The sequence below is a fragment of the Macrotis lagotis genome, chromosome 1, assembly GCF_037893015.1.
Source record: "Macrotis lagotis isolate mMagLag1 chromosome 1, bilby.v1.9.chrom.fasta, whole genome shotgun sequence".
In the NCBI taxonomy this organism is placed as follows: Eukaryota; Metazoa; Chordata; class Mammalia; order Peramelemorphia; family Peramelidae; genus Macrotis; species Macrotis lagotis.
Window position 1 is genome coordinate 286463596 of NC_133658.1, and position 23552 is coordinate 286487147.

General features: G+C 38.3%; 1 protein-coding gene across 1 annotated transcript in view; it reads right to left on the bottom strand.

The window, feature by feature from the left end:
• Window positions 1-16944, bottom strand: part of DBH (dopamine beta-hydroxylase) — a 36642-nt gene extending 19698 nt beyond the window's left edge. Inside the window, exons 1-5 of the mRNA XM_074227653.1 lie at window positions 16564-16944; window positions 10120-10266; window positions 5506-5763; window positions 2543-2719; window positions 873-975 (exon numbers count right to left, since the gene is read on the bottom strand). Of these exons, the coding sequence (XP_074083754.1) occupies window positions 873-975; window positions 2543-2719; window positions 5506-5763; window positions 10120-10266; window positions 16564-16944 (1066 nt within the window). The remainder of the gene's footprint in view (window positions 1-872; window positions 976-2542; window positions 2720-5505; window positions 5764-10119; window positions 10267-16563) is intronic.
• Window positions 16945-23552: the final 6608 nt, after the last annotated feature.

The window sequence follows — 23552 nt, forward strand, 5'->3', positions numbered from 1 at the left end:
GACAGTTTAGATTTTTATCTTGTCAACAATGGAAAATCATTGAAGATCTTTGAGAAAAGGAGGAACATGATCTGTGTGCAAGAGAAATTGGAGTCATAAAATCAGGGTGTTGGACTAAAGGTCCTTTCCAACTCTAGTGTCCATTGAGTCTGTGAATGAGAAGTGAAGGAGGTGGCATACATATGCAATTGGGAATAGGAAGAACTTGCAAATTCTTTTTTCCAAAACCATGGATACCAGATTTGGAAATGTTGTTTCCTATGGTTAGAGCAAGATACTTAGCAGGGATTGCACATACATTCTGCTGTTGACTGTGACCACTGACTGGTCCTGGTATTACATCATCTCTGAGAACACCACATTTCTCCATTATCTATATATGGATATATTGAAACCATAGCAAGTGGGTGTTTATAGGAAAAACACAGTTGGTGCTGCTGAAGTCCACTGTTATGTTAGGACTAACATCCCACTTCAAAACTAGTCTTCTAGTGTTGACAGTTTATATTGCAATCCTGTTGTATCACAGATGTTTTGTGCCTTTCAGAGCATTTTCTGAACTTTTTTTTACAAATAATAACCTAAAGATAGCTTAGAGTTCTGGCTGATGCCATAAAGTGAAAAAAAAGGGGGGAAAGTGTTAGGGGTTGACTTTGTTTTTAGTATGGATCAAAATTTAAAGGGGAAAATTAAGTCTTGAAATGGCCAATTATGGATCAGCTCTGACTTTCCCTGTCATCCATCTGTAAGAGAAAGTGAGGGAGAAAATATATTGATTCAATATGCTTAACCAAAAGGATAACATTTGAGAATAAGAAAACAGGGTACTGGAAGGCACAAGTTCTGTAAAAAGAATAGAACCAAACACTGACCTTTTATCTCAAGAGGGTTGTGATAGTGAACCTCCAGGCGTAGATATTTTGAAGAACCTGGGCCTCCGAAAGCAAGACCAGCTTCCTCTGGGTAGTAAAATGCCTATAAGATTAAGAAGACAAAGGGAGGATGAATATAATGAGAAATGATGAACAAATAGATTCACATGTAATTACCAAGAATCCCAGAATTAGGTCCATAAGTCATCCTACTCTGTTTAGCTTCTGAAATCTACAGTCTATAAAGGCACAGGAGGAGTGAGAATTGAGGGAGTTGTCTGAAAATGGGGTGATTTCTACCCACATTGAACAACAGTTCTGTTACCCATTCCAAGCCTAGATAGAAATTTGGACACAAGAACATGGAGACCATAATGAGTCTTCCCTCTAGAAGTCCACCTTCCCATACCCCTATACAGGGCAATTTCAGCTAAATTGCTAAGTAGGCAATTTGCTGTTACTTCTCCCATTTGGTCTCATATATGTGACTAGGCTGTCATATTTATGGCACTATGATCCACAGTACTATGGGGAATATTGAGATGAAGAAGACATAGTCTCTGCTCTCAGGTACCCAATAACCCATTTGTTTTTCCTATTCATTTGCTCAACAAGCACCACCCAGGTGCTTAGCACTGTACTAGCCCTTAATGTGGGACATAAACACATATCAAATAAAGTCCCCACAAGACTAATTCACATGAAACAGTAAAAGTAAAAAAGAGAAGCAAGAAAAGCTGCATTTTTAAAGGACCCTTGAAGACCAAGGGCTCCATGAACCAAAGGAATGGTGAAATTAGAAGCACACAAACTAGTGAAACAGATATTTGAGATACCTTTTGATATCTTTTGAGTTTCTTCCAAATTTCATCCTTTTCTCCCCTTCCCCTAAAATATAATTTCCTTGAGAGCTGAGAGTGTTTCATTCTTTGAATTTTTACCCAGCACAGTTGCCCCCAGGAAGGTCAGGTGTTTAAAAAATGCTTGTTGATTTACTACACATTACCATTTGTGTTTCCTTTACTTTGTGGGTCTATTCTCTCACTTGCTTGTTAGGCCTACCCTTCCCCTTACTGTTGGGCCCACCCTCTCCCTTACTTGAAGTAAAACAAACAAACAAAAAGACCTGAATTCAAATTCTACCTCTGCCTCTTAGTAACAGTGATTATGTGTGAGCCACTGGTTTTGATGTTGGGATATTTAAGTTCAAATCTCATCGCTGTCATTTACTACCTGTGTCACTTTAGAAAAACCATTAAAGATCTCCCAAGGTCCTTTTTAATTCTGTTCTCAGGTACACTAAGTCTTTCTGTGTCTAGATTATTCATTTGAAAAATAAAATAAAATAAATTAAGTTTAATAAGCACTTCACCCAGTGCTTTGCAATGGCAAATGTTTAATAAAAACCTTTTCACTGATTGATTTATTCATTCATGAAGATAACTAACAAGAACAACAATAATCCCTGTAATATTTTCCTCACAATTACATTGTAAAGACTAAATCAAGTGATATATGTGCAGAATTCTATGAAACTTAAAGCATTATGTAAATGTAAGTTGTTGTTATGATTATTGGTGAGAAAAGTATAGAATTGGCAGGGGGTGGGGGGAAGAGACCTTAGAGTGAAATGAGAATGAATCATCATTCCAGCCCATCTCCTTACACACCTTGGCTCCTAAGGCCCAGGCAGCCAACACATGTCTGCAATAGTTCAGCCGTTCAGGTTTCATCTTTGAATCACAAGGCCCATTGAAGTGGGGAATCGTCTCAAACTCCGCAGCACATTGAAAGACCTCCATGTGGTGGACGAGGGCTTCATTGCCTTTGGTAATGATGGGCTCATACTGCAGAGATCACTCAGAAGACAGACACAATGAGTCACAGAGTAACCTTCCTATTCCTGACCCTCCTCCACCCTTGAACTTTCTCTAAGACTTGCCTTCCTGGTAGAATAAAGATCCCTTAGATAAGTGTCACCCTTGTCTCTCCACTGCATTTTCCTTTATCTTATCCAGAAAAAGTCACTAAGAGGAACATTGCCTCATTTCAATTCAATTCATACACAAGTCAAGACAAGACATCACATTTTATTGTCATTGGTCTTCTTTGAAAACAAAAGTTGAGCCACAATGACAAACTGAGAGTCCACAGACTAGGGTGCTAGTCCGTGTTCTATCCCAGACTCCCCATGGAACTTTGGGTAAGTCATTGCACTGTGTGCCTTACCTCCCCTGAGCAAAACTTCTTACTGGTAAAATGACAAGAATAGACTAAATAATCTCTAAGGTCACCACCAGTTCTAACATTTTGAGATTCTACAAGAAAACAGATGAATTAAGATGGAGTAGGTATCTATGACATAGTAGTTGTTGGACTCCAGAGACTGAGTCCATTGAGGGCAGATGAGTATGAGACATGAGCGATGAAGGTGAAAATATGGCCATAAAATGGACTTTAGGCAAAGTTATTTGCCTCAGAACTCTACAAAATGCTAAAACAGGAGTGTTGTTATAGTTGGACATCTGAGTTTTTTGATTCTGATTCTACTCTAGTTAACCTTCAGTGGTAAAAGCAAACTTTATCTCTTTTGCATGGGGGAAAGAGAGGAGATAGGGAATCTTCTTCTACCCAAAAGCTAATTGTAAGGGTATCTAAGGTTGGTTGGTTGGTTGGTTGGTCAGTTGGCTCTTGTCCTTCATTATTGAAGAAGGCCAAAATGACATCACTATGTTTGAGACAAATGACAGTGTGTCCAATTGTGTCTGTTACAATATGAACTCAGAATGCTCAACCACACATAGGCACAAATAGTTCACGTGAACACTTGGGGTAGGTTACTTATGTATATCACATTTCCTTTGAACTGTTCTAATTCTGCCTTCCTCATTGAGTGCAGCCCCCTCATTGATGAGGGCAGGCCATGCTGGGTGATCCTGCACCAGTGTCTCCCATGCTGTACAATCAATTCTAAAGTTCTTCAATGAGACCTTCAGGGTGTCTCAGTATCACTTCTTCTGACCCTTTTGTGAATGCTTGCCCTGTGTGAATTCTCCACAAAACAGTCTTTTTGGCAAGCATATTTCTGGCATTCTAGCACCATGCCCAGCCCATCATAATTGCTCTCTGTAAAGGTTGGAATACTTGGCTGAACTATGTCATTACCTGATCAGAGTATCCTCTAACCCTAGGGGTCAGGTCTCAGGATTGATTTCCATGGACATTTTAACCCCAAACCTCTTCAGTTATAACCCAGCTCTAGGTTATCCCACCCTCTGCTACAGTTCTTTCAATGAGAAGCCTTTCCTTATTGCTTTGATTCTAGTATCTTCCCTCTTCTTGGTTATCCTGTGTATTTATCCTGTATATTGCTTGTCTACCAGTACCATGCTAGGAAACTAAATCACTTTCATTTAAATTGTCTTGGAAAATTCTGAAGATCCTCTGGCATGATAAGATGCCATATACTGAGGTCCTTTCTCAAGATAAATTGCCAAGCATTTGAAAGTTATTAGTGTGTAACTCTGATGGGCTAGCCATGTTGTTTGAATGCCAAATGTACTCTTGCTCAAAAGACTATTTTACCAAAAACTCACACAGGGCAAGCACTCATAGAGGGTTCAGGAGAAGTGATCCAAGGACATTCAGAAGGTCTGTCTTAGAACTTTGGAATTGATTGTTCAATATGTGAGATATTGGCACAGGACCTCTCAGCATGGCATGCCCTCATTAGAGAAGGTGCTGTGCTCCACAAGCAAGGTAGAATTGAAGCAGCTCAAAGGAAACATGAGATGAATAAGTTTAGAGAACCCACCCCAGGTGTTCACATGGCCTATTTGTGATTGTCCTGTGGTAAAGCATTCTAAACTTGTACTGGTCTGATTAGTCACATCGGATACACTGTAATTTGTCTCTAATACGGTGCTGTGATTGTTGTGGTTTTCTTCGATAACAAGGGACAAGAATCAACCAACCAAGCAATTTGTTTGTATATATCATATATATATATATATATATATATATATATATATATATATTTCATATACTTATCCTATATATAATTTGTTTGTATAAAATTATTTTATATATCTGTATAATATATTCTGTTTACAATCTATTTGTGGTTTTTGTATATTGTCACCACCATTAGACTGTGAACTCTTTGAGAGAAGGGGACCCCAAACATTTAGTATACTCCCTAGCAACATGGTAGGCATTGAACAAATGCTTATTGACTGACTATCCATTCAAAATTCCATCCACTCTTAACTGCTGTTTAAAAAAAAAAGAAAAAAGATAATACAATTGTTTTTCTTTGGACTTTGAATGTTGATATCCATATTTTCTCAGCAAGAGAAATAGCAAAACAAGGATTATTTGTTTTGCCTGTTTTAGAGATAAGGTCTATAGAGATAAGATAACTTTTTTAGTAGATCATGGGATGGGGGGGAGTGGTGTGTGAGTGTGAGTGTGTGTGTGTGTGTGTGTGTGTGTGTGTGTGTGTGTGTGTTTGTGTATATGTGTGTGTATGTGTATTTGTGTATGTGTGCAGATCCAGGGCAAAGACCATGACTACCTATCTTGGAGACCAATGGACAATTTCTGAGGGTACTGCCTTCCTTCCCTTCCTTACCATGATAATATGATGCCGAGAAAAGTGATCTGGGAGTTCGGTTATGTAGCACCAGTATGTTGTTTCTTGGTTGGGAATTATGATTTCTGGGGCTCTTATTTCCATGGTGTTCAGATCAGGGGGCATTTCAGGGATGGAGATGTTAGGCTTCAGAAGTTGTACTCGTTGAAGTCCCTTCTTAATGACAGATGTGTTGATGGACTCCAGGGAGGAAAATGGCTCATCAAGAAACCCATACACCAAATGTATGGTGCCATCCTGCCATGGAAACACAGAATGCCAGTGTCATAAATACACTCATCATTGGATCTCACAGCTCATTAGTATCCTGCCCTTGGGATCCTTCCCTCTGATTTGCAGAGAATGGAGAGCTCCTCCCAGAACCTTCATTTAATCAACATACCCAGACCAGTCATTCTTTCATTTCTCACCCCAATGAACTCCTCCGAAGTTTTACATCAAGCCCATTCCCTCTTCTTCTTCTTCCCCCAACTCCCCTCCTTTTTCAGCTTCCTTTTGTGTAATTTACACTGTAAATTCCTCAAGGGGTAAGGACTTTCTTTTTTGTATTTATATTCTATCATTTATCATAGAGTCTGGCACATCACAGACATTTAATAAATATTTATTGACTTACTGATAACCTAGAGACTGATATTAATTGTCTATTTAGTCTACCTATGTGATTGAACCTGTCTTCTCCACCCCACAACTACCTCACATAAACAAGAATTACTTGGGACTTTCATGGTTCCTGATTTTCTAAAGATGCAGATCTGAATGGTCTGGCATGGACAAGGCCTGAATGACCACCCTTCCTCTAACCACATACTATCTGTGCCAAATATACAGTAAAATCTTTGTGTTGCCTTCCAATTGTTTTATGGAAATCTTATCTCCTCAACTATATTATCTCATTGAATGAAATAAATGAGATCTTACAGACCCTTTTTATTTTACCTTATAGGAAACCAAGAACTAGATAGGGGACAGGAAGAGGTTCCAGAGAGAGTTATTGGTTGGTCATCTCCCAAAGAACCAGTAACTGGGTCTTTTCATTTTTTTCCATATGTCTGTGTATTACAGCATGTAATAAAAATGCAGTCAATATCTCATTGAACTGAAAGTACATTGGAAAGAGAATTGGTTCGGGACTCAGGTCTGGATACAAATCTCACCTTTGATACTACTTGTATAACTTTGGACCTGTCATTAAACCTCCTTGGACCACAGTTTCCTCATCTCTAAGAGGAGAGGGTTGGATTAGATGAGGTCCCTTTCAACTCTAAACTGATGAGCCTATTATCTTAATTTAAATCTTCACCTTCTTGCTTTTGCAGCTGTTGAGCAACTGGGGTGAGAGGGGAGAAAAGAGAGACTGAGATTCAAAAATGGAGTGGTGGAAAAAGAGACACTGACTCTCAGAGTGAGAATGAAAGATCAATTTTTATCATTTTTACTGAGTATATTAAAAGCACAGCTATTTTATTTGAAGTATTACTTAGAAATTACATCATTATATTTCAGTAAATTCTGTGTATATGCCTATCCCATTACTCTCTTCCACATGCTTTATTTAGTCTCCAAGAAAAATGGATTACTTACAGTTCCCTGAATATATGCTACCTTTTGTCTACCACTGTGGCTTTGCTGCAGACAATGGATAGGGAGCTGGGCCTGAAATCAGGAAGACTCATCTTCCTGAGTTCAAATCTGATCTCATACACTTATCTGTGTGACCCTGGGTAAAATCATTTAACTCTGTTTCTCTCATTTTCCTCAAATGGGCTGGAGAAGGAACTAGCAAACTGTTCCCATATCTTTGCCTAGAAAACTCCAAATGGGATCACAAAGGTTAGTTTCATTTTCTCATGTATCTGCATATTACAGCATGTAGTAAAAATACAATATTTATCTTATTGAACTGAAAGTACATTGAAAGAGAGTTGGCACTTAAGCCCATTGCCTTGCAAAAACTAGAGAGAGAGAGAGAGAGAGAGAGAGAGAGAGAGAGAGAGAGAGAGAGAGCGTTGGCTCTGTACTCAGAGGGTCTGAAATCAAATCTCATCTCTGATGCTTACTATTTGTATAACTTTGGACAATTCATTAAATCTCTTTGGGTCTCAAAATCAGACACAAATGAATAAGAACAAGTAGCTTAGCTAACACCACTTCCTATAATGACAATGCCCTCCCTCCATCTAGTCAGTCTCTACCTATTCAAATCCTACCTATCCCTCAAGTGCTGGTTCAAAGGGTCCCTTTTCCATGAAAGTTCAATAGTCCCCTCCATGATTCCTCACTTTCTGAAACTGTTGACTCCTGCTGAGCTTCTATAATATTTTGTTCCCACATCTCCTACACACATTATATACTGCTAGTCATTTAGGTATGTTCCTTATTTCCCTTTTACACTGAAAGGTCCTTGAAATCAGATAATGTGTCTTATTTCTCTCTGTATCTCTGTCACAGAGGCCTACACATAGTAGGTGTTCATTCATTCAACAGCCATTTACTCAACACCTGTAATGTACAGAGCCTTTTTCTGGGCCCTGGAGGATTTATGAAAGTAACTGATACAGGTCTTAAATGACTGGCTCTTTCAATCTACCCAGAGGCATATGACACATACAAAATAAGGATTAGAAGGCAATATAGACTCTATGTAAATATCCAAAGGATTAGTGATTTAATCATGGAGAGATTGTAAACTGATTTTGAGTAGGGATTGTTTCACTCTTTGTATTTGAACCCCTAGCACCTCACACAGTGTCTGACAGAAAGTAGGGGCTTACTAAAGATTTACTGATTGATTGATCAATTATTGTCAAGAGTCCTTCCAGCAATATAGATTGCAGTTAGAGGCTAAATCCTAGAAAGCTGGTTGAGTCACATAAATATCTTATAGCTAGTAAATGTCAAAGGCAGGATTTGAACCCAATTCTTCCTCTCCTCCTTCCTTCCTTTATATTTACTTCTTATATGTATTGTTTATGTTGTTTCCCCTAGTAGAATCCTTAAGCTTTTTAAGGGAAGGACATGTTTTGGTTTTGCCTTTATGACTTTTGCCTTGGCATACTGTAGGTTCTCAATAAGTGCTTATTGAAATGACTCAGATTGAATTCCTGATTCTAAGTCTGCAACTATCTACTACACTGCTGCCCACAGTATGCAAGATAATGATATACAGGATAGGATGGAATAGGATAGGAAAAGATGGGACACGATAGAATAGAACAGAACTTAAAAAAGGAAGCAAGTGTTTTCAAAGAAAGGAGAGGAGAGGAGGGAAAAAAAGGAAAGAAGAAAAGAAAAGAGAGGAAAGAAGAGGAGAGGAGAGGAGTGGAAAGACCTTTTCCCAGTATATGTATCAGAGATGGAACCCTATAATGTTGAGTTAAATTATGGTTTAATGGGAAGATCACTGGATTTGAAGCCAAAGAACCTGGGCTCAAATTTTGCCTCTTTCACTGAGTATCTTTGATCACTTAACCTCTCAGGGCCTCAGTTTCCACATCTGCAAAATGAGGAGGTTATATTGGATGATCTCTGAAATCCCTTCTAGCTCTAAATCTCTTATGCTGATTTCCTATGAAAACAAAATAAGATGTGTTCCTCTCCTATAACTGAAAGTATTTAGAGAACAGGGGGAAAATGGAAGAAGACAGAGAAGACAAACTACTTTGGTGAGCAAATATATTCATTCAATTAAGCCTGAACTGTGTGCAGAGCACTGGATGGGCTTCAAGTATGAAATTCAGATAAGACAAGATTCTCTTTTCTCATGAAACTTATAGTCTAGTATGGAGCTAAGACAGAAACATCTATGATTATACTAACCAATATTACCTGATGAGTGGAGGAGAGGAGAGCAGGGTAAGGTCCAGAAGAAGGTCATTATCAACCCATTGAATGAGTAAGGCTTTGTGAAGAAGGTACTATTGGAACTAAACTTTAAAAGATAAGTATTCAGTAGTTTATTCAGTAGTTATATAGAGAGAGGGAAAGCCTTAAAGGATAGATTTTCAGTTACAGAGAGGGAGGCACAGTCTGCATGGAGGTGAGAAAGCTGGGGGTGGGGAGGGCAGTTCAGGGGGACAATGTGGAATAATTTGTTTGAAGAGCAAAACTTATGGAGGGCAAAAGAATGAAATATGGCTTATCAGGTAAGGATCTGAAGTTCAATTAGAAGCCCTAGAACCATGCTCTGGAAACAATTAGGATTACGTGGATAAGGCTTAAAAGATTAGTTAAGGTACTTCTCTGCCAGGCTACATTTGTATGTTATAAATCAATATAAAGTGTTGCATTTTCCAAGAAAATACCCTCCAACCCTATTAAAATGATGAACTCAAGCTGGGCTATCTCTCAACCTCCACACTGTCTCTGAAGGGCCATTTTCCTATGGAGGGATTCCCAGGAGGTTTCCTCAAATCTTCAATTAATTTCTCACCTGCCCAAGAAGAGAACTAAAGAAAAGTCCATTGGCAGCAATTCTTTGAATGGGAAGCCAGGCTTAATCATCATTCTGAGACAGGGGTAAAAGTATAGCCTGAGGCTCAGATTGTCATCCCCAACTGCATCTTTCCTCTGCAGAGAAAGGCCCTAACTCACCTCAATGAGATAATCTCTAGGGTCACAGGTGCTGAAGGGCCTCTTAAAAAGAAGGAAGAGTCCTCCAGAAGTCTTCTGTGCTTTCAAAAGCTGGTAATCCTGTTGGGAATCAAGATGGATCTGTCCCTTTGCATCACTCCATGCATCCTGCCAAAAGAAACACAGTCAGAAAACAGGGGACAGCCCTGAAAATAAGAGGCAGGTAGGTGGTGCAGTGTGTAGAGTGTTGGAACTGGAGTCAGGAAGACCTGAGTTCAAAACCAGTCTCAGACATTGACTTGCTGTGGAAACCTGAACAAATCTCTTAGCTCCACCCTCAGTTCTCTGAACTGAAGACTGCACAGGGTTTCTGTAAAAATCAAATGAGACAATATTTACAAAAAATGCAAATTTTTAAGGATCTCACAAGTATAAAACCAGAGAATTGCTATCTGTTCTAGTTCAGTTTTTTGTTGTTCAGTTGTGTCCAACTCTTTGTGACCCCATGAGGAAACTGAGCCAAACAGGGTTAAGTGACTTGCCCAGGGTCACAGTTAGGAAGCATCTGCTTCCTAAGGGCAACTTAGCTGTCATCAGATTCAATTCCTCCATTTTACAGATGAAGAACCTGAGACTCAGAGAGAGAAAAAATGATTTGTCTAAGTTCTCACAGAGAGAAATTATATTAGAAGCAGGACTAGAACCCCAATGTCCTGACTCCAAGTTCATGCCATTCACATGGTAGCATCTTCAATGAAACTGTGAGTTGTAATGGAGAGAAAGTTGGATCTTGAAGCCAAGAAAACCTCAGTTTCATTCTCAATCAGGGCACTTTATAGTTTTGTGTCCATAGGTAAGTAATTTAACTCTTCTGAACATCAATTATATATGTATATATGCATATACTTGTATGAATATGTACAAATATATCTATACATATTGTGTAAGTGAATATAAGATTAATTTGCATGAGAGTTTCCTATTAAAACAAATGTCAAACCCAGGCTATTTATTTCCTACTTTAATAATAAATTCAGTCAAAAATTTTTCAGCTAAAATCTCTTAAATATTCTTTTCTCCCCTATAAAGTTAATTCTCTAAATGTAAGAGTATATATATATATATATATATATTTAACTTTAAATATATTATTATATATTATATGGTATATAGTATTATATTAAATGTTTTATATATATATATATATATATATATATATATATATATATATATATATATATATATATATATAAAATGATACCACTGGTCTAGAGTACTTAGAGTCATATAACTTCTTGAGGGTCACATAGGCATCAAGGCAGAACTAGAACCTACATCTTTCTATCTCCAAGACCAGTTCTCTCTCTACTTTGGCCATATGATATGTACGTTATTGGGCAGCTTGGTGGCACAGTAGATAAAATGCTGGACCTGAAGTTAAAAAGACTCATCTTTATGAGTTCAAATCCAACCCCAGATACTTACTAGTTCTGTGACCCTGGCAAATCACTTAATCCTATTTGCATCATTTTATTCATCTGTAAAATGAGCTGAAGAAGGAAAAGGCAAACTCTGTCAGTATCTTTGTCAGGAAAACTCCAAAGAATCAGACATAACTGAAAATGACTGAACAACAACAAATATATATTATGTGATGCTATTGCTCTTGCTATGGTATGTCTATATAACATGTGCATGTGTTATTACTATATTATATGTTTCTCTATGTGTTGTTACTGCTATTATTGTTATTGAAAGACAGCTTGGCATAGTAGAAAAAGAACTGGCCATGGAGGCAGGAAAAAGAGGGTTCAAGTCTGCCTTTGACTCATACTGACTGTGTGACTCTAGTCAAGTCAGATGGTCTCTCAGTTCTCTAGGCCAGCTGTATCAAATTCAAATAGAAATGGAGGCAACTAAATAATAAGTAAGGTCCCCTGGGTTGCATATTCATTTAGTAAACCATATGTTATTATTATCTATGCTTCTTTACATTTCTATTTATTTTGTTCAATATTTCCTGGTAGCATCTTAATCTGATTCAAACTGCAATCAGGAGGGCAGCACATTTGACATCTGTGATCTAGGCATCTCTCTTTTGATTATAAGATGCAGAGACTGAGCTGACCTGCTTTCAGAGAAGACATTTCCTCCTCTGGGAATTCTCTATAACAATAAAACACAAATTCCTATTCATGTTATTATTAAAGAGTTAGCTGTCTGGTGATTGTTATTTGAGAGGGCCCTGAAAAACTCTTCTGGTCTGAAAATATTTCCCCAATTCCTGTCATAATGCTCAGTACATCACCATTAAAGAGATTTTCTTTGTCAGCTTCATTTCATCTCAATGCAATTAAACTAACTGTCACAAGTATGGTATGATGGCTCTGAAACCAGGGACCTGTGTTCAAAGCCTACCTTTTATATTCACTCTCTGTGCAATCTTTAGCAGAACACTTAATCTCCCTGAACTTTACTTTCCTCATCTGTAAAACAAGGACGATAAATAAGAATGTTGGAGATGAATAGAATGTGTGAGTTTCTTTCCAACTTCCAGTCATGGGGTTCATCTCATTGAACCCAGATACATAAGGAATTCCCAGTATGGGACCTTTGACTTGGCATCCTCTGAAGGTCCTTCCAGCTTCAGATTAATGATCCTAATATTATGTACAAGAGAACATGCAGGAAATTTATTGTTATTGTTCAGTCATGTCTGACTCTTCATGACCCCATTTGGAATTTTCTTGGCAAAGATACTGGGGTGGTTTGCCATTTTCTTTTCCAGCTCATTTTACAGATGAAGAAACTGATGCAAACAAGCTTAAGTGACTTGTTCAAGGTTACACAACTAATATGTGTTTGAGGTCAGATTTCAATTCAGTTCTTCCTCAGTCCAGGACCAGTACTCTATCCATTGTACCCCACCTAGCTTCCCCTATGCAGGAGATACAAAACTAGGTATGACACAAAGCTTTCAAGAAGGAAAGAATTTATTGGGGTGAGGTAGCCTGGGTGTGGGGAGGGAGAGAGAAAGATCCAGGCAAAGGACTATGAGAAATTTGAGAATGGAGGGACATGCTAAAATCCCTAGGGTAGGGGGATTCCTTCCTTTGGAAGGAAGACCTTGAAGGAAAGCAGACACTTCAGCTTTTAACTTTGGAGGTGGACTTCCAACACAAAGGAATAAAGTAATCAAAGACAAAGAGTTGAGAGAGGGCAGGGGGAGAAAGAGAAATGGAGGGTGCAACTGGAAGAGAGAATTTGTAGAGGGGAATAAGAGAAGATGGGAAAGAGATAGTTATATATCAAGTGTCAGGCAAATAGAAGTGTTCCTACTGAAGTTTGACCCTGGTTATAGGAACAGAATTCTAAAGGTAAATATCAGGGAGTTTTCCTCAGGAGGATTCCTGTTTTATTCACTTCTGAAGTTAAAACAGTATTTCTGCTCTTATTACATGGCTAAGTATTGTGCTCATTTTTCCAGTGATTTCTAATATTCATTTAGAGTAATGCCAGGGACTACTTTCCATGCATCCCTAATTGGAGCACAAATTTTGAGCCAAGGTCCCCATCAGCGTATTGGCAGCTGCTATCATCTGTCCCAGAGTGCAGGGAAAATGTTCCATAAAGACCCCATGCCAGAAACTAAAGCCCTTCACATTCAGAGGAAACAAACCCCATCTAGGAATATCTAGGAAAGGCACAGCCTTTCAGTTTTGCTTTTAAATTACACTTCCAGGGACCAAAACACATTTTCTTATTTTTAAAGAGGGAAACAAAATATTTTTTTCCAAAATTTCACAAGGACATATTGCTGAGATGCAAGAGGATTAACTTTAAGTACCCCCCAAAAGTCTTTAGAGATTTCAGTTGAAAAAATCTAGAATGTCTCTGCTGAATTTATTGTTAAAGGAGGAAATAAAAGGCCTGACATTTGTTTTAATAGGAAATTGTTGTGCAAATTAATCTTGGAGTGTGTAGAAAGGTTAAGTGGATTTGGATCTTTTAACAGTAGCACAAAGAGACAAGAAGAGGGAAAGCTGCCAGAAAGGGAACAGTAATCTTGTCATATTTCTGTCACATCCCCACAGAGCCATTTGAAAGAACATCAGGTTGAGGGGCAGTCAAGGTTCCTGCTGCTTTGGGGCCAGGGGTGGGTACAGCAGACCAAGGCACATCCGTTTCCCCCTGCACCTGGTCACTCTCCACAACTGCCCCGCCCTGCCTTGTCCTTCCCTGTCCTTCTCTGACCCATTGTTTCAAATCTACCCTTCCAAGCAGTCAATAGAAAAATGACCAATATCAAAGTTGGCTTCAGCTCACTCCTAAAGAAGTGTGTCTGGTTTGTTTTAAAACTCCCTTAATGTCTATTTTCATAGAAAGAAAAAGCTTTAAAACCATTGAAAGCCACTAATTTTGCTTATTCACTTGCTGAGTAGGTGGCAAGAAACATTTAAATGAAGTCACACAGACTAGTTAAGTAGGGTAGATAACCTATGGAAGATTCCTTATGCTGTGGTGGGACTTGTTGAAGGGATAGCCAACAGGGAAGGGAATTTCTGCAGTGTTCTCTGCTCTTTAGTTTAAGTTTGGATGATTTTCAAACATTCCTGAGCTAGTATTGGCCATGCCCCTTATTGTTATATAAGTGGCAAGAGTTTGGAAGCTCTTTAGGTCTTATTTGCCTTTGAGATGTATATCTTAATGCACAGGACAAACAATTTTCTTTGTGTGTGTGTGTGTGTGTGTGTGTGTGTGTGTGTGTGTGTGTGTGTCTGTGGCAGCTAGATGAGTCTGGAGTCAGAAAGACCAGTATTCAAATTTGGATTTGAGGCCATCAGAGTTAAGCGACTTGCTCATGGTCAGAGCTAGTAAGTGTCAAGTGTCTGAGGCTGGGTTCAAACTCCCGTCTCCGTGCTTCTGAGATCAGTGCTCTATCCATTGTGCCACCGAACTCCCCACCTCCAATCTTCCTCATTTATATCTGGCCACTGTACCCAGATGGTTCCAAAGGAGAAAGTGAGGTTGGTGAGTTAATTCAGCATCCCCTCACTCAAATCATGTGCTTGTCATGTCATCACCTCCCTGTTGACATGATCCTCTTTGGGGACAAAGGACAAACATCATCATTCAAATCTGACTCCAGATATTTACTAGCTGTATGATTCTGGTCAAGTCACTAAACTGTCTACATAAAACTAGAGAAAGAAGTGACAAATCACTCTTTGCCAAATATCTTTGCCAATAAAATTCCATAGACAATTGGTCTCATAGACATGGGGTCACAAAGATTTGAACATGACTGAACAATAATGATAATAAAAAGCCCTTACATAGTACTTGAAGGTTTATAAGGTGCATTATATTTATAACGGCATATGATTGTCATAATAAATTAGCCAAATCAATGCTATTGCTATCACCATTTGGCAGATGAAGAAAACTGAGAAAGGATAATGGACTTGTCCAGGAGCATATAGCTAATCTCTACAACAAGATTTGGACTTGTCTTTTTGACTTTGTGTGTGTGTGTGTGTGTGTGTGTGTGTGTGTTTGTAAAAAAATGGATTAGATAAATGTGAATAGTTTCTATATGTCCTTGCACTGGAGTTGGGATATGCTCTGAATTGGATGTACATGTATTCTTTTAGGATCTTACAAATCATTTATCTGTATGGGTTTAGGGTTTATTGTTCTTTGTATTTGTATGTATGTATTTGTTGAGTGTGGGGTGCTTTATGTTGTGTATATTGAAGCCAACAGAAAGACACTCAGGGTATCTCTCACTCAACCCATACCTAACAAAGGAACCCTTCTACAACATACCAAGCAAAGGGTCATTTAGTCTATATTTGAAGACCAGGGTGGAAGGGCACTCCATTTCCCTTTGGATGCTTCTAATGTTCAGAAAGCTTTTCTTTCTATTGAGATCAAATCTGCCTCTACAGTTTCCACCTATTCCTATCATCTGGGGTCAAGGAGACAAGTCTAATCCTGGATATATTTGAAGATGTTTTCATGGCTGTCCCTCCACCTCACATTTCCTATTTTCAACTGATTCTCCTGTGGCACTATTGGACCACCACTGGACAAAATCATTTTGACCCCTGAAGACTTAGTTAACTCATCTGCAAAATGGGAATCAAAAGTCCTACACCAATCATTTAGGCACATGCTTTAGATTAAATGCATGTGTGTTGCCCATGTTGTTAGATGTGTGTGCTTCCCATTTGTTTCTCCATCACCATTCTGCTGATGAGTCAAAGTCTGTAAAAATAACTACTGTCAAAGCAAAGAGAGGATGAACTTTCTCACCAGACTAACTTGAGAAGCTAAAAGAAGGGCTATGAGTAAATCATTCTATTGCTTTTAATACAATTATATTACAATGAAGGAAAGAAGGAAGAAGGGGTGGATCACTGAATATCAGAGAGAGGAAAAATATAGAAAGACAAGACTTACCCCAAAATAGGAATCCTCTCCATCACTCCAGAGCACGACCAGATCTGCATTCTCAAATTCACCCCGATCAGACATCCCAAAAATCACCCCATATTTTAGCTCCTTGATTAGAATTTGGAAGTAAATCACCTCCTCTGTATAACTGATATTCCAGGATAACTCCAAGATGCCCTCAGGGTCCAAAGGGACTTTGTAAGGGAAATGATTCTCTCGGGGAGCTGTGCCCTGCAAAGCTGCTACCAGGATAATGAAGAAGATGGCCACCATGGTGCAATACATGGATGCCACCTCTCGGAGTTGGAGGCTGGGACACCAAGCTCTTCTGTGGCTGCCAGGGGTTTGCATGATTCTGGTGCACAAACTCTGATTCTCAGTGGTCATTTATGCCTTAGTCCTATGAGGGGGAAAGGGGAGACAGGTCTTGTAATTACATTTGCCTGCTGGGAAATTTAATTGTCATGGTGACCCCCCCCCCCTTACCTTGCTCCAGGCTAAACGCTTTTCATTCTCTACCCCTCTTTAATTGACTATAATGGTGCATGGACATCATCAGAGAGAATTAAACTAGACTGAATTGCTTTCATTCTCTCTTAAATATCCTTGAATGGCTAGACCAGGAAACTGCTTACTTACCCTCAAACTGGGCTTATTTTGAAGTCTATAAGCTATGAGGTATATATAATTTTACCCCTGATACCCTAATGTTGAATAATCTCTCTCCATCTCTATCTCTCTGTCTCTTTGCCTCCACATATATATGTTCTTTTTCTCCAGCTCTCTCTTCTTTGCTCCCTCCTTTGGTCTTCAAGCTTAGCTCTCCATAACTCAGGGCCTAACAAAGCTTCAGGTAGGATTGTGTTCTTTGGTTCATAGTCAGCTGATACTATTTCTGATTATTCTCTCTCCTGTTTCCTTTAAGGTTTCATTATACTGCAGATGTGGATAACCCTAATTATTAGGTGTTCACCACTACATGTTCTGTGCTCTATTGCTTTTAAACCTCAGTCTCTTAAGCCCCTCAAAATCTGTTTCTTTGCTACCTAGTCCCAATAGGGGTCATTCATAGTTCCTGGAGGCAGAGCTTTCTGAGGTCTGATCTTTGGAGTACAAATTCATAACTTGTTAAGAATGGTACAGTGGAAAGCATTCTGAATCCAGATTCATAGAGATGAGTTTCAAATCCTAAGTCTTCCACTTGCTACTTGGGATCTTGGGAAAGTCATTTCTTTGAGCCTTAGTTTCCTCACCTATAAAACTAGAGGTTAGAATATATATATATATAATAGGGTAGACTTGGATTTAAATCTTGCCTCAGACACTAGTTATATAACCCTGACCAAGTTACTTAACATATTTTCTTTGTTTCCTCTTCATCATCCTTTAGGGATGTTGTGGACATCAAATAAAATATGTCAAGAGCTTTAGCTGGCCTCTGACATCTTTTCCAGCTCTAAATATATGAACCTACCTGTGTACCGGATATCAGACATTGGTAGTTCCCACAATTCAGCTTCTCTCCTAGTCAGACTAGCTCACTGTCTCACACACATACCTCAGCCCTGAAATGGCACTTCTTGCCTATGTCTGCCTCAAATGAGGTGAAGTCTTCCTTGACTATTCCAAATCTCCCTGATCTTTCTCACATCTGAAATCCTACAGCAATGATCTCCTCCCTCCTAGCACTTTCTCACCCAGAACCCTTCTTCATCCTCAGCTTGTTAGAATTCTTAGGGGGGACATGTTGAATACCTTGAATATAGGGTTTTCTCTATTCTCTCTCCTGGTGATTTGTCAGCTACGTAGACCTTTCTTTGCTTGAGAGTGGCCAACCATGACTCCAGTAGTCTGCCTGATAATGAAGATTGCTACCCACCTCCTGACCAAGATGTCTGTCAGTATAGGATGAAATATATTTTTTGAACATGGTCCAATGTAGGAATTTGTTCTGTTTGGTAGTGTTTTATTTGATAGAAGGATTTTGGGGTTTTAGGTTTGTTTGTCTGTAGGGATGGAGAGGGGAGCTAGTGATAGTGTTGTCAAAAAAAGAAAGAAAAGAGGGTCATTGAAGCATTTTTAAATGCCTTGGAGCAAATAGGGGAAGCTCAGAAGGAAGTACAGAAGACAGCTTTGAAAAATAATATGTTGAATTTATTATATAATCTTTTTGGAAAAAATAAGCTATATGTAATAGAGACTCATGTTCTTATATATAATCTGCTATTCCTACTCTGCTTTTTACATGGGAAAGTTTGTGGTTGGGTTATTTGTTAAATTTAGAATTAAATAATTTTTTAAAAAGAGATCTTTCTTTATCTGTTGTTAATATTTCCCTTCCTTGCCCCCAACCTTCTAGTAGCTCAGTAAAGATTTTAAATTAATTCCCCAATTTATGTGCTATTTCTCCCAATAAAATATAAGTTCCTTGAGAACAGGAACTATTTTCCATTTTGTCTTTGTGTTCTCACCATTGAAAATGTTCCAAACAAAACAAGTATTTATTGAGGCAATGAGAGGGGAAATAGTGGCAGAGGGCTAGACTTTTTAGTCAGGCAGACCTGAGTTCAAAACCTGATACAAATGCTTAGCCATGTGACCCTGAACAAGTCATTTATCCTCTCAGCCTCAGTTTCCTCATCTGTAAAATGGGAAGAATAATACCTGCCTCTCAGGGATGTGATGATCAACTGATTCAGAGAGAGAGGTTTATAAACTTTAAGGTTCTATAAATGTTAACTATTAATTAATACATGCCTATTGAATGAAAATATTGTTGGGTTTTTGATGTTTTGCTCCTCCTGAGATGACTTTTACTCATGGGATCATATATCTGCTAAGTATACAGCCAGGATTGAATGGGTTAGTCTTGTCTCCTCACTTCAACTGTAAACATCTCAAAGACAGGGATCACATGTAAAATATAGTTAAGTCATCTCTAGGGTCATTTTCGACTAGTTTCATGATACTTTAACTATTTCATATTTATTCTCTCTCCTCTTCAGTCCTTGGTAGGGGCCAAGACCACAAATAACAACCATAGAATCACCAGTTCTTATTTTTTTGGAGGGTTGCAAGGGTTAAGTGGCTTGCCCAAGGTCACACAGCTAAGGTAATTATTAAGTATCTGAGGCCAAATTTGAACTCAGGTCCTTCTGACTCTAGGGCCAATGCTCTATCTACTGCACCACCTAGCTGCCCTGAATCACCATTTATTAAGCATCTATTGTGTACAGAGTATACTGTGCTAGACCCCAAGTTTGCAAAAATTAGGTAAGACACATGCCAGCATGGAGTTCACAACTTGAGAGAAGAGCCACAACTAGAGATAACTGTAGTACATACCTAATAAAAATGCATTAAAGAGCAATAGAACTAAAGTGTTATGTGAATTGAGGTAATAAAGATGATTACACATAGGGGAGAAGTTGTTCATGGACAAGGCAGGCTTGGTCAGGTAGGAAGAAGTAGAGTAGAAAAATGTGGACTTGTGAGGGAGGATAATTGAACATAATAAATACTTATGGAGGAGCAGCTAGGTGTTCAGTGGTCAAAGTGGTAGGACTTGGAGTCAGGAAGATTCATCTTCTTGAATCCAATCTGACCTCAGACACTCTCTTAGAGCTAAGTCACTTAACCCAGTTTGCCTCATTTTCCTCATCTGTAAAATGAGCTGGAGAAGGAAATGGTACCACTCCAGTATCTTTGCCAAGAAAATCCCAAATGGGATTATGAAGAGTTGGATATGCTGAACTAATATTTATGGACCAGTTTTTCACTGGCTCTCACCTCCTCATTCTCTGATTTACAAGGGCCCTTAACCTGGGATCCATGTACTTCTTTTGTTTTGTTTTGTTTTGTTTTTAATGTCTTGATCACTATTTTTCAGTATAATTGATTTGTTATATTTTATTTTATGTATTTAAATACATTAGGTTTCACCAGACTGTCAAAAGGTCCAAAAAATGGTTAAGAAACTCTGACTATGAGAAAGCTGAGTCACAGCTATCCAAAATTTGATCTTTGCCATGGAGAGCCAAGCCTTCTGCAAATCTCTTTCCCTGTCGCCTCTCCTGAGATGACATCAAACATAGTGATTACAGAGGGTCAAGTTAGTCTAGACTCATGGAGTTTGTCTTTAAATAAATATAAAAAAATATTAATTTCACAGACTGGTGCTCAGCCATGGATTGACTTGACTTTGTCCCTAAGGGAGCCCTGACTTGGAGCAAGTGGGACTGGAGAATTGGTTTTTGTCTTGATATCTTTTTCTAAGAAAACAGAACAATTGAGTCTTCTGTGTGATCATGAATCTTGGGGAAACTCAAGCATTTCCCAAGACCCTTTTCAACCTTAGGCAAAAGAACAGGTGGGAGAGTGGTTTGGTAGAAAGACAAGAGATTTTAGAGTCCTGGGTGCAAATATCACCCTTGATATCTACTACTTAAGTAACTTTGGACAAATAAATCACTTAAATTCCCCAGACCTGAGTTTCTTCAAATGTAACATAAGGGGGTTGGACTAGATGATTTCTAAGGTCCCTTCTCATTCTAGAACTGTGACTTGTCTCTGTTTTTATTCTGGATTCTATACTCTTGACTATAGAAGGGAGGGAGAGAAAGATGGGAGAGAGCTACAAAGTTAGATGACATCTTTTGCAGAAATGGGTCCCCAGTATCTTAGAAGTCGTTCTCTATTCACTATTGTCTACTGGGACCCTCAGCTTCCTTCAAAGAAAAGCTTAGGTGTCACCTCCCTTGTGAGGTCTTTTCTGGTCTCCTTGGCTGTTAACATTCTTTTTCTTGTTTAAAAATAGGCTTTATTAATGTCTTTTGTGGGTTTTTTTTTTAACATTTAAAGTCATTTCTGGATAGACTCTCTTTCCCCCCTTGAAATTACTTTATGTTGTGACAAAATTACTAGTCTCAAAATTAGACAACATCTAATTTTGCATTTCTCTCCCTTCTGAGATAGTGAGTCATTGAATCCTTTGTGAGGCCAGAGGCAAGCTTCCCCATTTGAACTTTCCCCTTAAACTAAATAGGCCTTTGGGGTGGGTTAATGACCACATCCCAGAACTTCCTTCTTAATCTGACATCTTCAAAACCAAGTACTTATTTGTACTTTCCATGCTCCAAATCCACTTATTTATCTAGGTACCATCTTTGTAATCCTATTATGCTATAAACTCTTTGAGGGAAGGGATTATGCCTTCTTTATTTTGATATTCTCTCCCCCCTGTACATTATATGTAGTAAACAGCCAATAGACAATTGTTGAAAGTATATAAGTGACTTACAAACCTACTATGGATTCAAAGTCATTTCTCCAAGGTATTCTACATTCTCTCAACTGATTCTAGTTGAAATCAATAGCTACCCATTTAAGTGAACTTGGTCAGTTTGGGGGAGGAGGGTGGGTTATTCCCATTTGCAGCTCTACTATGATGCCTGGGAATAAAACGTCTACCCTAACCAGAGGGCATCTAGAAGGCACAGTGTAGAGTGTTGGGCCTGGAGTTAGAGAGACCTGGGTTCAAATTTGACCTCTGATACTTACTAGCTGTGTAATCCTGGACAAGTCACATAAGCCTGTTTGCCTCAGTTTTCTCATCTATAAAATGAGTTAGAGAAGGAAATGGCGAAGTACTTCAATTATCTCTGCCAAGAAAACCCCCAAATGGGGTCAAGAAGAGTCAGATTTGACTGAACAAAATTTTCCCAGTCAACATCCTGTAAAAAGCACTATCCTTTCCTAGATTGATCTAACACAATACTTGATCTGGCTCATCTTTTCTATCAATATACTATCTGTGGGAAATAATTATTTAATAATTTTTATATTACTTATTTATTCAAATACTCATAAGTAGCTCAATGACCCTTTGTCATATGAATTTAACCCAAGGAAATTAACAGTGGATCAAAACAAGATAACACCTAAGAAATTTGTGACTGTTGTTTAGGTGATCAAATACTGGCAGGAAATGTAAATGTTTTTATTTTCTTTTTAATTCCCTATGCCTAGCCTAGTATCAGGCATATAGCTAATGTTCAATAAACATTGATTGATTGATTGATTGATTGATTGATTGACTGATATGTGCCTTGCCAGCATGTGTAAGCAAATGCTTAACAACCAACTCTCCAGAAAAAAATAAACTCACAACATATTTTTCAGTTTAATCTGCATTTTCTCCATGAATTTCTTAAGTCTAGACAATCAGCAAAATGATAAATTAAACTCTGATTTGTAGCATTTGCAATTTCTAAGCTGTAAAGATTCATGCCGAAACTGAACTACCAGGCTTATGATCTGAATCAAGACTGCTCCAGTACACACTGATGGGGCTCAATTCATTTCAATTCAAGTCAATTAACATTTAATAAATGTTTACTGTGTTCTAGACACTGTGCTATGTGCTAGGGATACAAAGACAAAAAAAAAAACTTGTGACCTCATTGAGCTTACATTTCATTGGTAGGGTACAATTTAGGTACAGATTTATATACAAGTTATTTCAAGAGAAAAAATAGGAATTAAAATTACTTTAGAAATAAAATAAAAGACAGTATATTTTTTAAGTAGAGGGGAACAAAATTTTTTAAAATGAAATTGTCTTTATAATTTATTTAAATTAAAATATTATTTAAAAATAAAGAGGAAAAACCAGTGCTAATAATTGGAGGGATGAGGAAAGCCTTCCCATGGGATATGGTATCCAATGGATGTTTTGAAGCTAGGGAGTCAGGGAGGAAGAAATGAGGAGGGAGTACATATGGGATGTAATGGGGTGATGTGGGGGACCAACCTGTGCAAAAGCAATGGAACACCAAGTACCTATAGACCAATTTGACTATAGCAGGTGCTAAGTGACAAGGGAAAATTCTAAATAAGACTGTATCATACACAAGAGAAAACTGCTGCCTTTTGTTCAATGTTTTATTTCCTTTTATACAGTGTTCTTTTAAAAAAATGCATGAGGAACGCTGCCT